Source organism: Galeopterus variegatus, unplaced genomic scaffold (genome assembly GCF_000696425.1).
Source record: "Galeopterus variegatus unplaced genomic scaffold, G_variegatus-3.0.2 Scaffold55, whole genome shotgun sequence".
Lineage (NCBI taxonomy): Eukaryota > Metazoa > Chordata > Mammalia > Dermoptera > Cynocephalidae > Galeopterus > Galeopterus variegatus.
Window position 1 is genome coordinate 974,164 of NW_007726166.1, and position 15,404 is coordinate 989,567.

The 15,404-nt window shown below is 53.2% G+C and overlaps 1 protein-coding gene across 1 annotated transcript; it reads right to left on the bottom strand.

The window, feature by feature from the left end:
* Positions 1 to 26: 26 nt before the first annotated feature.
* Positions 27 to 4,678, bottom strand: LOC103591840 (cytochrome P450 2D17). The gene is made up of 9 exons (XM_008574381.1): positions 4,490 to 4,678; positions 3,563 to 3,734; positions 2,697 to 2,849; positions 2,460 to 2,620; positions 1,819 to 1,995; positions 1,486 to 1,627; positions 1,097 to 1,263; positions 304 to 460; positions 27 to 205 (listed from the first exon to the last, which is right to left on the bottom strand). The coding sequence occupies exons 1-9, from the start codon at positions 4,676 to 4,678 to the stop codon at positions 27 to 29; spliced, it is 1,497 nt and encodes a 498-aa protein (XP_008572603.1).
* Between the last annotated feature and the right edge of the window lie 10,726 nt (positions 4,679 to 15,404).

Sequence of the window (15,404 nt, forward strand, 5' to 3'; positions counted from 1 at the left end):
CTGGGTTGAGGGTTTGGTGCCTCCCTCTAGCGGGGCACAGCACAGAGTTGGTAGGGGGCCGGGGTGACCAGGAAAGCAAAAAGACCATGGTCACTGGGTGGGGGCTGTCCAGCAGGCACTGAGAAGGTAAAGTGCTGCAGGAGGCAGGTGAAGAAGAGGAAGAGCTCCATGCGGGCCAGGGGCTCCCCGAGGCATGCGCGGCGACCTGTGGGTGGGGAAGGGGTGCCTCAGTGAGCTTGGGTCCTTGGCTATGCCCCTGCAAGATGCCCTCCAAGGGGACAGGAGCTGGGCCCCCACAGGCACCTGCTGAGAAGGGCATGAAGGCCTCCTGCTTCACGAAGCGGCCCTGGGCGTCCAGGAAGTGTTCCGGATAGAAGCGGAAGGGCTTCTCCCAGACATTCTCGTCCTTCAGCACCGATGACAGGTTGGTGATGAGCGTTGTTCCCTGGGCAGGAGATTCCTGGCTGAGTGGGGACTGGGCTGGGGAATGCTAGGACCCCTGCCACCAAACACACACGGACACACACTCTACCTGGCACGCACCTGGACTCTTTGAAGTAACCCGCAGCCCAAGAAGCTTTCAGCACCTTCTCCTGGGCAACCTCACCGCCCCCCATCCCTGCATATACGGGCTCCTCCAAAACTCTGGCACATTCAGTTTGTCTTCCCCATACACGGGGGCTCTGTATGGACCGGGACAGCCCTGCTCTGCATCCCACAGCCACCTAAGGTGCCACAGTCAGTGCCTGTGGCTGAGGACTGGGTGGTCTGGGTTCCCGTCCTGAGGCCACCCAGCAGTGGCCATGCAGGGGCTACCAGTTGGCAGGTGGCATTGAGCTGGGCCGAGGAGGGNCAGCATGGCCCTGAGTGGCAGTTCTTCACTTGGCAGGGGCCTGGACACAGGCATCCCTGAGGGGCCAGGGAAGGTGGCTAATCATACCTTGGGTTGACAGAGGCTCAAGAATGTGCCTTGCTCCTGGACTCCTATCGGGCCCTCCCAAGAAGGGTTTGGCGTCTGGTGCGTGATCCCTGACTGTTCACCCAGGCCCAACGCTTCCTGGCCCTCCCTGATTTCTCTACCTGTTGGGGGTGTCACATGTGAAGTGGTGTGAGACATGTGATGGTGTGNACCCAATGGGACGATGTCTCCAAAGCGCTGCACCTCATGAACCACGGCTGTGGTGAAGGGCATGTGGTCCTGGTCTTTCAACTCCGGTTGACGCATCTGCCCTATCACTTCATCGATCTCCTGTTGGACACGGCCTGCACAGACAAGTGTCCCCATAGTGGTCAGTACCCAGGGGCCTGGGCCCTGACCCTCTGCTAACTCTTAAATTGTGGGCTGTGCCCATGTAAAGAGGAGTCACTTTTAGAGGAGCCTGGGCCAAGACTGTGCTTGGAGCCACAGGTGTTCAAACTAAACTCAGGGACCCTGTCTGTACCTTTCTTCCTCGCCCTCCCCTCCAGACTCCTAGCCAGACACACGCTGCACATCCGGGTGCAGGATCATGAGCAGGAGGGCCCAAGTCAGTGTAGTCGAGGTGGTCACCATGCCAGCAGAGAACAGGTCAGTCACTACCATGCGCAGGTTCTCGTCGTTGAAGCTGCTCTTTGGGTTCCCCTTGGCCTAGGCAGGCAGAGAGGGTGAGCTCAAGGGCACAGGGAGGAAGTCCCCTAATGACCTCCCGTTCTCCACCTTTCAACCCAGGCACCCTGTCACTGGGTGCTAAGCCCGCCCCACCTTGCTGGCCTTGACTCATGCCTTATCTGGACCCTCTACCCAGAGCCCTTGGCCCCTGTCTGGCAGCCGCTTCTCACCTTCTCCACCTCGGCCAGGAAGCTGTCAGTCAGGTCTCGGGGTGGCTGGGATGGGTCCCATGTCATCCTGTGCTCAGTCTCCAGCTCATCCAGGAAGGCTATAAAGGCCTTCTGATGGGAGAAGGCCTTGCTAGCCATCCCCGGGATGCGCAGCATCACTGGCACAACATTCAGCACCTGTGACAGCCACATAAGTGGGGCCTGGGTCCTTCCTGTGCTCAGCACTCACCTGGACCAATCTATAGTCCCACCAATGCCAGGGTGGACCCAGGGCCCGCCTGTCCCCACCATCAACCCGGTCTCTCCCCACATGGTGAGCCTCCATGCCCTCTCCTGACCCTAGGCTAACAGATGGATAAACCTAACATCAAATGTCATGGGCTTGCTTGGCTTTCAATGCGGACAGGAAGCTGAGGTTCCTTAGCCCTCTCTCGGGGCCCATTGACCCCGGGCCCACATCTCCCATTACTGCTGTCTGAGACTTCCCCACCTCCAGGCCTTTGCTCTTGCCGAGACCTCTCCCGAAATGCCCGTTCCCCAGCGCCCCCGAATACAAATTTCCCGGAGCCCAGACGCAGGCGGGGCCACCTCCCCGGATCTCGCCCTGTCTGGACTGCCGCCGGGCCCTGCACTCCCCGCACCTCGCGCAGGAAGCCGGAGTCCTCCTTCAGTGCCTCCAGCGACAGCCTCGTTAACTCCAGGAAGCGCGGGTCGTCGTACTCGAAGCGGCGCCCGTAGGTGAGGGAGGCGATCACGTTGCTCACCGCATTATTCAGGAGGGCGGTGGGGCTAAAGGGGCGTCCTGCGAGCGGGGAATGCGGTCAGGGGGTCGCCTCCTCCTTCGCGTCCACGCTAGTGCCCCTCGGCCCATCACCCACCGGCCTGGTCGGCGAAAGCGGCACAGAGGCAGGCGGCCTCGTCTGTCACCCACCGCTCCAGTGACTTCTTGCCCAGGCCGAAGTTGCGCAGGGTGGACACGGAGAAGCGCCGCTGCTCGCGCCACGCGGGACCGTAGCGCGCCAGGATCACCCCTGGGGGCGGGGCGGGCAGGTGGGCGTGACCAGGTAGGCCCCGGCCCCGCCCTTCTTCGCGCACACTGTTGCCCCAGCCCCGAATCCTAGGGGCCCCACTCTGCCCCGCCCGCATCGTTGCCCCTCCTCCTTGAATACGGCCCCGCCCTGTGCGCCGACCCCCGTCTCAGGACAGGGAGGTCCCCGCCGACTTCTGCCCCGCCCACGCTAACCAGGTCCTAGCCTCCCAGCCCCTGCTCTGTCACCCCTTCCATCTGGGTACGGGCCCCGCTCTTTGCTCACCTGTTCTCTCCTGCCCGGGGCCGGTCTTGGCCTCACCTTGGCCCCACCTCGGCCCCACCTGGACCATCTTTCCACTCAGGGAAGAACGCCGCCTACTCTCGGCGCCGCCCACTCTAAACCCGTCAAACACAGGCGACCACCGGGTCACCTCCTCAGAGCTCGGGAAGGCACCGGCCCCGACCCGGATCCGGCACGCACGGCTCCCTGCACCTCTCGGCAGCGGCCCCGGCCACTCGCAACCCCCGCCCCGCCCCGCCCCCACACTTTGTTTTCCGCCCCCAAGGCGGGCTCGTCTTGTACTCTCTGACCCCGGCGCGCTCTGGCTTTTCCCTTCGTTCCACCTCTGCGCTCCCCATAGGCCCTGTCCCGTCTCCAGTCCCCGCCCGCACGGATCCCGCCGGGACGCGGTCTCCCTCCCCGCCGCCGCTTGCCTTGGGAGCGCGGCCCGAAGCCCAGGTGCTCGTAGACGTGCACAGGCGGGCGGTCTGCGGTGTCCTCGCCAAATTTCACCAGCGCCTCGCGCACGGCCGCCAGCCCGTTGAGCACGACCACCGGCGTCCAGGCCAGCTGCAGGCTGAACACATCCCCGAAGCGGCGCCGCAGCTGCAGGCGAGGGTCAGCACATCCGTCAAGCCCGGGTCCCCGCCAGACTGCCCGTCCCAGTCTCACCGCGCAGAGCTTGGGGGACCCGGGGGCCGCCAGTGGCAAGCTGGTGCGAGGACTGAGATTTGGCCTTGGCACCCTGGGTGGGGGTGGGGTGGGGGGGTCACATCACATCCTCCATGGGCCAGGAGCTCACTTTGTTTAGTTTAGTTTTCAGGAACTCACTTTGGATACGACCACCCAGCTACAATCCTTGAGAGTCACCGAAATAGTCAGTAGGTCCGAGTTAACATCCATTTTACAGATGAGGAGACTGAGGTTTGCAGAGGTGAGGAGTGAGTTCCAGGGACCCAGAGCGGCAAAAGAACCGGGTCGCTGCACCTCTCTCAACATTGATTTCCTGACTAAAACGGTGCTCAGGACCTTGACCCCTCTGCCCATTCCCAAGGCCTTTCCCTCTGGTGTGTTCAGAAAGGACTTTGGGCTTACATAACCTAAGGACTGTCCCACTGGATCTTAACACGCTGCCCAGTCCTACCCCACCTCCGGGCCTGTGCCTGCCCAGACCTTTGCCTTTGGAACCTCCAAAGTGTCCGTCAGGCCCTGAACAGATGCCTTCCCCCAGGAAGCCTCTCAAACCTGCTTTCTCATGTTGGCCCAGCTCCCTGTCCAGCCTTTGGCTTCACCCGCCGCCCAGGGTCTGCTGCTAGGCGAGCCCCAGGACCTCTGCTGCCCACCACCACCACTTCCCTCACCTGACCAAAGCTATATGGTGTGTTCTGGAAGTCCACCTGCAGCAGGTTGCCCAGCCCGGGCAGTGGCATGGGGCCTGGTGGGTAACGTGCCATCCAGCGCTGGCGCCGATGCATCAGGTCCACCAGGAGCAAGAAGATGGCCATGGCCACAGCCAGGGGCACCACTACATCCCCCGTCAGCAGCCCCATGGCTGCCTCGCTGCCCACTGGACTCCTCCGGGCACACCTGTCCCCACCACCACACCAGGCACGTAGGACCGAGGAGAGACACTCCAACCACACTCCTGAGTGTTCCCCTAGCCAGGACCATTCCCTTATATAGGGAGCTGAGACTGGCCTTTGCCCTCTGCCACAAGCCAACCCGCTGTGTTGACTGTGTTATCAGAGGGTGCAGGGCAGGGCAAGTGCAGAGGCAGCTACAGCAGTCCTTGCCCTTGTCGCCCTCTCCAGGGCCTTACCCGTGGTAGGCCGGTGGAGGTGACCTGGCAGAGAATGCCCTCTTATATCTTCAACTCCCCAGCTCTGTACAGACTCCTGGGAGAACTATGGTCTGACCGCCCTCCACCCACCTCTCCCACTAGGCCCACAGCCACAATGTGGTCACAACCTGTGCCCTGGAACATGTCCTTACCCTCTCCTCCTCTCCCCTCCTCTGCCTGATCCCGAGAGGCCTTCACCTCTCGAGTCTGTCATCTCCACTGCCTGGGGCCTTAGGAAGTCATGATGATCAGAATGACCAAGGGGCAGGTCCCTTCACCTGTCTCGTCCACCTCACTGCACACTGCACAGACACAGACACACCTAATCACACTCACACACTGCTCAGACCTTTGCCTTTGGAAAATCCAAGCTGTCCTTCAGGTCCTGCACAAATGCCCTCCCCATAAATACATTCCCAGACACCCACATGCTCACACATGCACACATGACACGACAAAACCACCCACACTCAGGCCACACTCACGTGAACCAGGCTGTTCCCTAAATGCACCAGAGGGTCTGCCCAGGACTTGGGTAAGCAGATGGTCATTAGAAACCCTTGGGCGCTTTAGTCATTTTTCTTGAAGAAATGCTCCTGGGCAGATGGGAGCTTTTAGTTAATTTGCAGACTTCTGAAAAAGTTGAGTCTGATGATTTTTGCCAGTTTCCTCAGGGCTCTTATGGAGTGGTACTTTTCTGATTCCTGCCGTTTTCATAATTTCACTGCTCATCTAAGGGGCATTTATGAGACCTAAGATATCTCCAAGTGCCCTTACTCATATGTCACTGACGTTTTGGCTGGGTATAGAATTGTACATTGGAAATAATATTCCTGCCAAATTTTGAAGACATTTCTCATTGGCTTCTAGCTTCAAGGGTGCTGTGGAGCAGTCTGCTGCTACTTGAATTCCTAAAACTGAGACTTCTGTGTTCTTTATACCTCTGGACATCTTCCGGTTCTTGTTATGCCACCCTGCATAAGCGGGAGAGACACCCAGTGGATCTGTGGTGTGGGTGTCGGGACTCATGACACTGTACACACACCTGGGTGGCATGAAAAGTTTCTTACTTGCATCCCTGGGGACTCGAGAGATGGCAGGGCCGAGGTCTCAGCAGGTCCAAAGCGTGAGAGAGCAAGGAAAGAGAATGGCTGCCATTTATGTGTTTGGTGGGAATAGGTCAGGGTAATGGCTTGCTTACCTGGGCAGGGGCTTGGCAGTTTGAGTCTCCAGTTGAGGCCATGAGAGAGAGCATGAGAGTGTTAGTCTCAGCTTGTCCAGATACGGGGGGCAAGGGAAGAAGTAGGGGTGATGCCGTGAGCAGTCAATCATCCAATAATGGAGTCTCGCCCCTCTTGACAGTGGGGAAGAAGCCCTGGGAGCCAGAAGCCTTGACCTTTGTGTGCACCTCCCCTGGTGGGCAGGAACTCCAGGCCACTCACCCTCACTGGCTGTGTCCTGCCTTTTTTCACAGCTGACCTGTTCCCCCCAGGTCTTGAGAGAAGGTTCCTTGCAGCAAGAAACCCACAGGGCCCACCTGTTTGTGCATTTCAGAGGCCTCTGAGAGGCAGAACAAGGAGCAAGGGCCTGGGGGTTGGAGCTCCTCCTGAGGAAGGTCTGGCTGGGCTGGTTCCCAGCCTCGGACACTCCCAGGACTCAGCACCATGAATGACAACTATCCAATCAATCTGCGAGTCGCTGTTTCTACAGACCCGGCTGCCTCCTTTAAGGGGCCCCACATCTTCTCAAACACAGTCTGGTCTCATCGACAGTCTGTCACCCACAGATACAGGAACACTACTTCCTGCCACCACGCTTGGCCACCAAGGTGGATACTCTGGAGAGGCTGAGGGTGGGCCTTGGCAGCCTTTGGCTCAGTCCAGGGGACAGACCAAGGTCCCTGTAATGCTGAGAGCTGGGGAGCTCCCTGTCATGAGGGCATTAATGAAAACTATGGCGGGAACGCATCAGAGATGCTGTAGGGGATCCTCTGGCAAAAGAAGCACTGGGGTGGCCGTCTTCTGAACTTCAACATACATGTCTCTGAAATGGCCCTCCGAAGCCCAAGGTGGCTTTGGCGTCTGATGTCTGAGCCCTGACTGTTCTCCCAGGCCCATCACTTCCTGGCCCTCCCTGATTTCTCTACCTATTTGGGCTGTTGCATATGAAGTGAGGTGAGAGGAGTTATGGATGCTGCCTGAGCTGGTGGCCTCTCGTGTGTGGTGGGTGGCGTGAAGCTTGTAACGTGAGAATCTATTTTAAATGAAGTCCCGTGCATTAATAGGTGTATTTAGCATGTTTGAGGGGGTAGTGTTTGTATCTTGCAAAGAAATATACGGACGTCCATGTCTACAAGACTAACCCCCAACAAAATCCCTGCAGACCACATCAGGGCTTGGTTGACATTCCCTACTAGCAACACTGTGTATGCATATCACACCTTGTCGGAAGGATTAAGTACTGAATGTATGACTCCACTGGAAGAGCACAACTGGAATCCTGTGCTGTGTCTTTCCTTGACTCTGTCCTTTTACCTTTGCTGACTGTAATCTATATCCTTTCGCTGTAACACACCATAATTGGGAGTATAACCTCAGTTCTAAATTCTCTGAGTCCTTCTAGCAAATCACTGAACATAGGATGGTCTTGGGGACCCCTGACACAGTTGGCTTTAGAAGTATGATTCAGGGCCAGCCCGGTGGCGCACTGCTACAGTGCGCCGCTTGGGAGCGCGGTGGCGCTCCCGCCGAGGGTTCGGATCCCACATACAGACCGGTTCCCGCTCACTGGCTGAGCAAGGTGTGGGAGCAACGCCAAGGGTTGCGATCCCGTTGCCGGTCCCGGTCTGGTGCGGGCGCAACACTGAGGGTTGCGATCCGTTGCCGGACATGAAAAAAAGACAAAAAAGAAAGAAAAAAAAAAAGAAGTATGATTCAGTAGAATGACCATGACTCTCTGAAATGTGGCGGAAACCTAGATTAGAAAAAGGAAGGATGGGGTTGGGGACTGACAGAGCTTTCATTCCTGCATGTTTACTGCATCAGTCATGGTATGACGTAGCATCTGTACTGCAATCAATTATGAGCGGTAAAGGTTGCCTATGGAACTTAGAAACTATAGAACCAACTCCCAAGGGGTTGGCACATTGGATATGTGAGGTAATAGAAGACAAATTGTTATGTGTAATGAGCTACAATGAAAATAAGGGACAGTGTCAGGCTAGACCTTGACACTGCACCAAGCTTGGATTTCAACGTTTTGAGTTATGGCTACTTGTGCCAGGGTTGCTTCCAAAGGGAAAAATTATGCTGGGATAGCAGACAGAACCCTATAACCTTTGGTCACCAAGAATGTAGTCTGAGTGTAGGTAGGGCCAAACCAAAAAACTACTAAAACCACAAGTTCAAGTGTGAAGTAGGAGTCTCCCATTGGGGGTCAGTATCATCAGCTTCCTGATGAACCTTTACTAAAAGGCATCATGAGAGTGACCACATTAGGGGCAATATCCTCGGTTTTGAATGCTGCAGAATGGGTGAGCATGTGTGGGTTGATGCAGGACCCATATCTCACCACTGAACAATCACAGAGGGCTATTCATGATACATACACACAGCACATTATTTCTGAGGGGACAGCTAGTTTGGACAAAAGTTGCTGTAAAGTTCCTCTAACTTGACAAAGGGTGCTGTTCTTCCCCTCCTTTAAATGCCAGGTGGAACTCCCCAGATGGAATGGCTGATATGCCGCACATGCATGCCGTGCTGCATTGGCTTTATGATTATCAGGATATTTGTCCATTTAATGAGCTCTTTACCCAGATTATGGTTGATGCTGTGATTACGGAGTCCCCTTGTGCATGGGCTCCCATGTACAATTAGTGCCATAAAATCAAGGAATGGTTGGAGAAGGATTAGCAAATTTGTGTCCCAGCTTCCTCTTATGGGTCTCACAGCTTCTAAGAAAATTAGAAGAATTCACAAGAGGATGGGAGAAAGACAAAGAGGGTAGTCAAGGACCTGTCTCAGTAGGGCAGATCTCTTTACATGCTTATTAAGAAACTGGGCAAATGAAGCAGACACTGACGGGGCTGAATTAAAGGTCTCAGCGTAGCACTCTCAGAGGCTGCTGGACTGATGCGAGCCCTGCTGGTTCCCCAACATTAAATGGCCCCAAACAAGTCATCTCTGTTTACCCTACAATGAAAATATTTAAAAAGGCAGAAACAAAGATGACAATGAGAAGAGAGAAGACTCAAGTTATTAAATCAGAAAAATAAGAGAGACTTTACTGTCAACTTTGCAGAAAGGAAAAGGTTTATAAGAGAATACACGGAACAACTATATGCCAACAAATTGTACAGATGTGAAACAAGAAGATTGAATCTGCAGTCAAATACTTCCCAAGGAGGGCCGGCCCGGTGGCGCACTGGATAGTGCGCCGCTTGGGAAGCGCGGCGGCGCTCCCGTCCGAGGGTTCGGATCCCACGTACAGACCGGCTCCCGCTCACTGGCTGAGCGAGGCGCGGGAGCAACGCCAAGGCTTGCGATCCCGTCGCCGGTCCCCGGTCCGGTACGGGGGCAACACTGAGGGTTGCGATCCGTTGCCGGACACGGAAAAAGACAAAAAAAAAAAAAAATACTTCCCAAGGAAAGTGACATCACACAGGATGGTGAGCAGGAAACTCTAGGAATGGGACCCTCCACCGGAAAAAATCACCAGAATCGACTTCTTCAGAACTCTACATCTTGATCAGACAGGACAGCAACCATGGGAGTGCTAATAAAGGGAGAAGCTAAAGCTCTTTGGTCAGAGCATGGCATGTGCGAAACACCTATGATTTCCTGTTCCTGTGGAAAGAATGACCTGCATTCCTGGATGAGCCGGCTGGTACTAGGGCGGGTGGCAGAGAACTTGCCCTCCACAAATTTGAGGTTGTGTGTTTTGGCAGTCCTGGCAAATCACTGAGGAATTCCTGCAGATATTTGCCTTGGTTTGGGCCCTCAAGGCTGCAGCAGTTTCTCTCAGTGGTATCAATCAAGAGGTTCAGAGACAATAACTACCTCCCCCCCGCCTTTTAGGTGAAAATATATTTTTTTAATTTAAAATTTTTATTGAATCAAAATTGATTATACATATTTTGGGGGTTCAACATTGAGATATGTTGATTTAATCAATATTACTAGCATATATATTGTTACAAATTGTAATTATTGTTTATGCCCCTTGTCCAATCCCTCCCCATCCCCCTTTCACCCCCCCCCCAATCACCATAGATGTCTTCTTTCCCTCTGAAAGAATAATGGTTACTTGGTTGATTTGCTGCCTAAATGATCAGCCCAATGCTGAAAGGTGTGTTCAGGTCCCCAACACTATCATAGAGAAGATGTCTCTTCCATCACTATGAAATGGGCTCTGTGGAGACAGACATCCTCCTCCTTTCTTTATCACTGCTGGTGACTCTCCTTGTGTCATCTCACTACAATGGCTGGTGGACCATCTGTGTGGTGGTTGTGGCATCTAGCCGCCTTCATGGCAGCCATGGTTATCATAGTGGCTGTGGTGGGCCACCCACATGGAGGAGGTGTTTTTGGCCTGCTCCATGGTGCTGGCAGTGTGCCTGGTTGTGGAGAGTATCTGATCCCCAGTTCCATGCCCCAGGTCCCCGAGTGGGTCCTGAGGTGCTGGCACAGCGTGCCTGGTTGTGGGAGGGGGATCCAGTGCCCAGATCCTTACCCTAGGTCCTTAGGTGGGGCCCTGAGGCAGTGGTGCAGTGTGTCTGGTTGTGGGAGGGGCGACTGGTCCCCTTATCCATGCCCCAGGTGCCAGGGCAGGCCCCAAGGTGCTGGCATGGGGTGCCTAGTTGTGGGAAGGGGTCTCATCCCTGCTTTCATACCCTGGGTATATGTGTGGGCTCTGGGGTGCTGGCATGGGTTGCCTGGTGGTGGGAGGGGGGTCCAGTCCCTTTCTCCATGCCCCGGGTCCCTGGGCAGGCCCCAAGGCACTGACACAGGGTGCCTGGTTGTGGGAAGGGGGTCCAGTCCTCTTCTTCATGCCCTGGGTCCCAGGACAGGCCCTAGGGTGGGCCCCGAGGTGCTGGCATGGGGTGCCTCATTGTGGGAGGGGGTCCAGTCCCCTTCTCCATGCTCTGGGTCCCAGCGTGGGCCCCAAGGTGCTGGCATGGTGTGCCTGGTTGTGGCAGGAGGAACCCGTCCCCTTCTCCATGCCCCAGGTGCCAGGGCAGGCCCCAAGGTGCTGGAACGGGGTGCCTAGTTGTGGGAGGGGTGTCCGGTCCCTGGATCTCTACCCCAGCTACCTGTGTGGGCCCCAGGGCACTGGCATGGTGTGCCTGGTTGTGGGAGGGGAGACCGGTCCCTGTCTCCATGCCCCGGGTCCCCTGGTGGGCCCCAAGGCCCTGGTGTTGTGAGCCTGGTTGTGGGGTGGGTCTGGTCCCATTCTCCATGCCTTGGATCACTGGGTGGTGCCTGAGGCACTGACACAACATGCCTGGTTGTGGGAAGGGGGTCTGGTCCCTGGCTGGTAGTTCTGGGTCCCTGGGCAGACCCCTAGGCATTGCTGGTGTGCCTGTATGTGGGAGTAGGGTCCCATCCTTGGCTCCAATCCTCAGGTTCCTGGGTGGAGGTGTGTGTGGTTGTGGGCAGGGGTCCTGCCCCTGGCTCCAAGCCTCATGTCCCCTGGTGGGCCCCAAGGCATTCATGGTGTGCTTGGGCTGGAACTAAGTTTTTGTCCTTTGCTTACTTCTAACCTGGGGGAACTTCCTGTGGGAACCAGTACTTTAGCTATGTGGTTGAGGTAAATTGCTGCTTTGCTGCTGTTTCCCTAGGGAAGACTTTTTGTGCAGCTCAGGGTTTAATGGTTGACCTAATAGGTACTTCCAGCTCTGCAGATACTTGGTGCACCTGGTTTGTGTAGAAACTCTGATCTGGGCCTGTTTTTTTTTTTTCATTGAACTGCATCCCATGCAATTCTGCATTCCCGACCAGTCTCTTCTGAGTGGTCCTGCAGTGATAGGGGGATGGATCAGCTGTCCTTGCTGTGTCCCACTGTTTTCCCAGTGGGCCCATCTCCCCAACTGCCTGTGCTCCAAACATTTCCCATGGGACAGGCCCTGAGCTGGTCCCTTGTGATGACTCACCGGCTTCTGAGTGGCTCCCCTTTTTCAGCTGTTCTGGCTCCTTGCTCCTGCGTGGGTCCACGGCAACCCTGTTAGTGGGCTTGCTGTCCTGGGGGTCACCAAATTCCTCTCCTCCCTTTCCGCCTCCAAGTAACTCCATCTAAAGAGGACAGTTGTGGCTTCTGCAGGCTCCTGCTCTATGTGCTTCAGCATTAAAATTGCCACAGCCTGAAACACTGAGAGCAGTTTTTTCTTTCTCTCTCCATGGTTTCTCCTGCCTTCATGAGTTCTGTAGTTCTCTCCTTCTCTTCACCTGAGCTCCAGGGGCCCCAGCTTGGCTGATGTTACATTTTTATAGTTGTAAATTCATTGATTTGTGGGAGCAAGTGATGCTAGGGACCATCTATTCTGCCATCTTGACCCTAGGTAAAAATATTTTGAGGAAATGTTTGTCAGGGCACTGACTGACCTCAGGGAAAATGGAAGAGAAAATTCAGTGACCTCACACAACAAGAAATATACCCTTTGAAGAAAGAGTTTAAAGGTAACAAATGAAAACAATAATTTTAAGAAAAGTTTCCGTTTAACTATTGGTTTAATAATTTTAAAGGTCTATGTAATTAAAATGCCCACATTAACCCCCCCGTGTTGTGTAACAAATAAAAATGCTGTTTTCAGTCTAAAGGCTGCTTCAGCTGCTTCAGCTGCTCTGGCTATGACAGCGCTGACAGCCCACAGGGTGAGAACGTGCTACAAAGGAACCGAGGTCTCTGCCTGTGTTTGTTATTTTCTCTGTCTCCTCATCCCTTTTTCAAGGAACTCCAACTCGACTGGAGCTGGTCTCCGGCAATTGGCGCCCAACATGGGACCCAAATTAGGGTAAACATAAAGGTTGTTGCCTTCAGGGGAGGTCGGCCTTCGTCCTAGGGTGCTGCAGACCCCTCATCAAGAGTGACGGGTTAAGAGTGGGGATGAATAGTCAGAACTTTTTGAGAAGTTTAGAGCCCAGGCAGAGGAAGAACAATGGGAAATTCCCCGTTTAAGAATAGGAGCCTGTATATTGACATTCTTAAGTACACTTTAAAACAGAAAGGGATTGGGGCCGGCCCGGTGACGCACTCAGTAGAGTGCGGCACTTGGGAGTGTGGTGGCGCTCCCGCCGAGGGTTTGGATCCCATATAGAGACTGGTCAGCTCACTGGTTGAGCGCGGTGCGGGCGCGACACCAAGGGTTGCGATCCCGTTGCCGGTCGCGGTACGGGCACAACACCAAGGGTTGTGATCCCGTTACCGGTCATGAAAAAAAGACAAAAAGGAAAACAAACAAACAAACAAAAAACAGAAAGGGATTAAAGCTAGCAAGCCACAGTTGGCTGAGTTTTTGATGTTTGTACAAGAGGTTAGTCCATGGTTTCCTGATGAAGGAACTTTAGATTTGGAGGTGTGGGAAAGAGTAGGAAAAAACATAAATGATTGGTATGGACTTAATGGAGGAAAAAATATGCCAATCTTTGCTTTCTCTTGGTGGGGAAGAATTAAACATGCTCTTTTTACAACTGAGCCTTTAGAGACAGAGCATAAACCACCCTTGTATTCAACTTTTGAACAACTGTCTCCCGAAGAGTCTGTACCCTTAGTGCCAAAACCAAGCTCATGAGCTGGTTCTAAGTGTAGTGTTAAATAAACCACACTCCCCACTGCTTCCTGTTCACGGGTAAATTTGGTAGACCATAACCTTTCCAACTCTAAAAATGAGTCACCAGACAATCAGCTTAGCCCTTCAGATCAAGAGGATCTTGAAGAGGCTGCTGCTCATTATCATGATGATGATTATTATCTTGTATTGGCTGTAAGTCAAAAACTTAAATTAAACAAAGGTCATAAAAAATATGTTACAGGCTTTAAAGGAGCAATGAAGCAGGCTCAAAAGGAGGGCAATTTCTCTTATTCTCCTGTGTCTTATGAGGGGACTGAACCTAGATGGGAGCCATTACCCTACAAGTTATTTAAAGAGTTAAAACATGCGGTTACAGATTATAGCCCTATATTTTGTCAGAAGTTTGTAGATTTGGTTTTCCAACAATTTCATAAAGATTTTCCTTCAATTTATTTAATTCATTATATAGATTATATTCTTTTGTTTTACAAGGACAGGGCTTATTTACAGGATGCCATTACTTAATTGATTTTTTTTTCCTTTTTGTCTTTTTTCGTGACCGGTAACGGGATTGCAACCCTCAGTGTCGCGCCCATAACACGACCAGCAATGGGATTGCAACCCTCGGTGTCGCGCCCGCACCACGCTCAACCAGCGAGCGGACCGGTCCCTATATGGGATCCAAACCCTCGGCGGGAGCGCCGCTGCACTCCCAAGCACCACACTCTACTGAGTGGGCCACTGGGCCGGCCCCCTTAATTGATTTTTGATTTTCAGTTTTTTGGGGCCTTAAGGTGGCTCCAGAGAAAATTCAAGTTTGATCATGTTTTTCTTTCTTATCTGCATGATGCTTCTCTCCTCTCTTAAAAGCAGTGGTTCTTTTTTTTAACCACATGTGGTACTCTCTTTTTTTTTTTTAAGGCTCTGGGGTTTTGTGAGGAAAAGCAGCCATGGCACCAACCAGACCCCTTTTGGGTCTACTACTTTTCTCCTAAAAACCTCAAGAGTCAAATGGTTTCATTTTTAATTGTTGGCTCAGCTTTTGATCTCAGTAACTCATTTGAAAAATAAAAATATAGACTAAGATTTACTTGTTTAAGTGGTTTCAAATTTTCTCGCATCCACTTGGTATCTTAAACAGACTTCTAATTCTTTTCTAGTTTCATCTGCATATTTCTTCATAAAATTTTATGGTAGAATTCTATGCTATCTTTTTAAAGAAAGAAAATCATCTTTACATTTTCTTGAAAAAGTTTGCATATTTTGCTTTATAATGTAAACTTGTTATTTTGCTTTCTTTTAGGCAAGGTGAGGCCTCATCAATAACTCTTTTGGAAAAAACACAACTTAAATTTTTTTTTTTTGTCCTTTTTGAGACCATCTGCACCGCGCTCAGCCAGTGAGCGCTGTGAGCGCACCGGTCATCCCTATATAGGATCCGAACCCGCGGCAGGAGCGCTGCTGCGCTTCCAGCGCTGCACTCTTCCGAGTGCGCCACGGGCTCGGCCCCACAGCTTAAATTGGACTGTACTTTTTACTAGTGGGCTTTTCTTACATTTTAAACAAAACTTATAAGATCTTTGTTTGTTCTTGTTGTTTATGTCTGCATATATGCATGTGTAAGCTGTATGTTATGTTTGTATGTTCA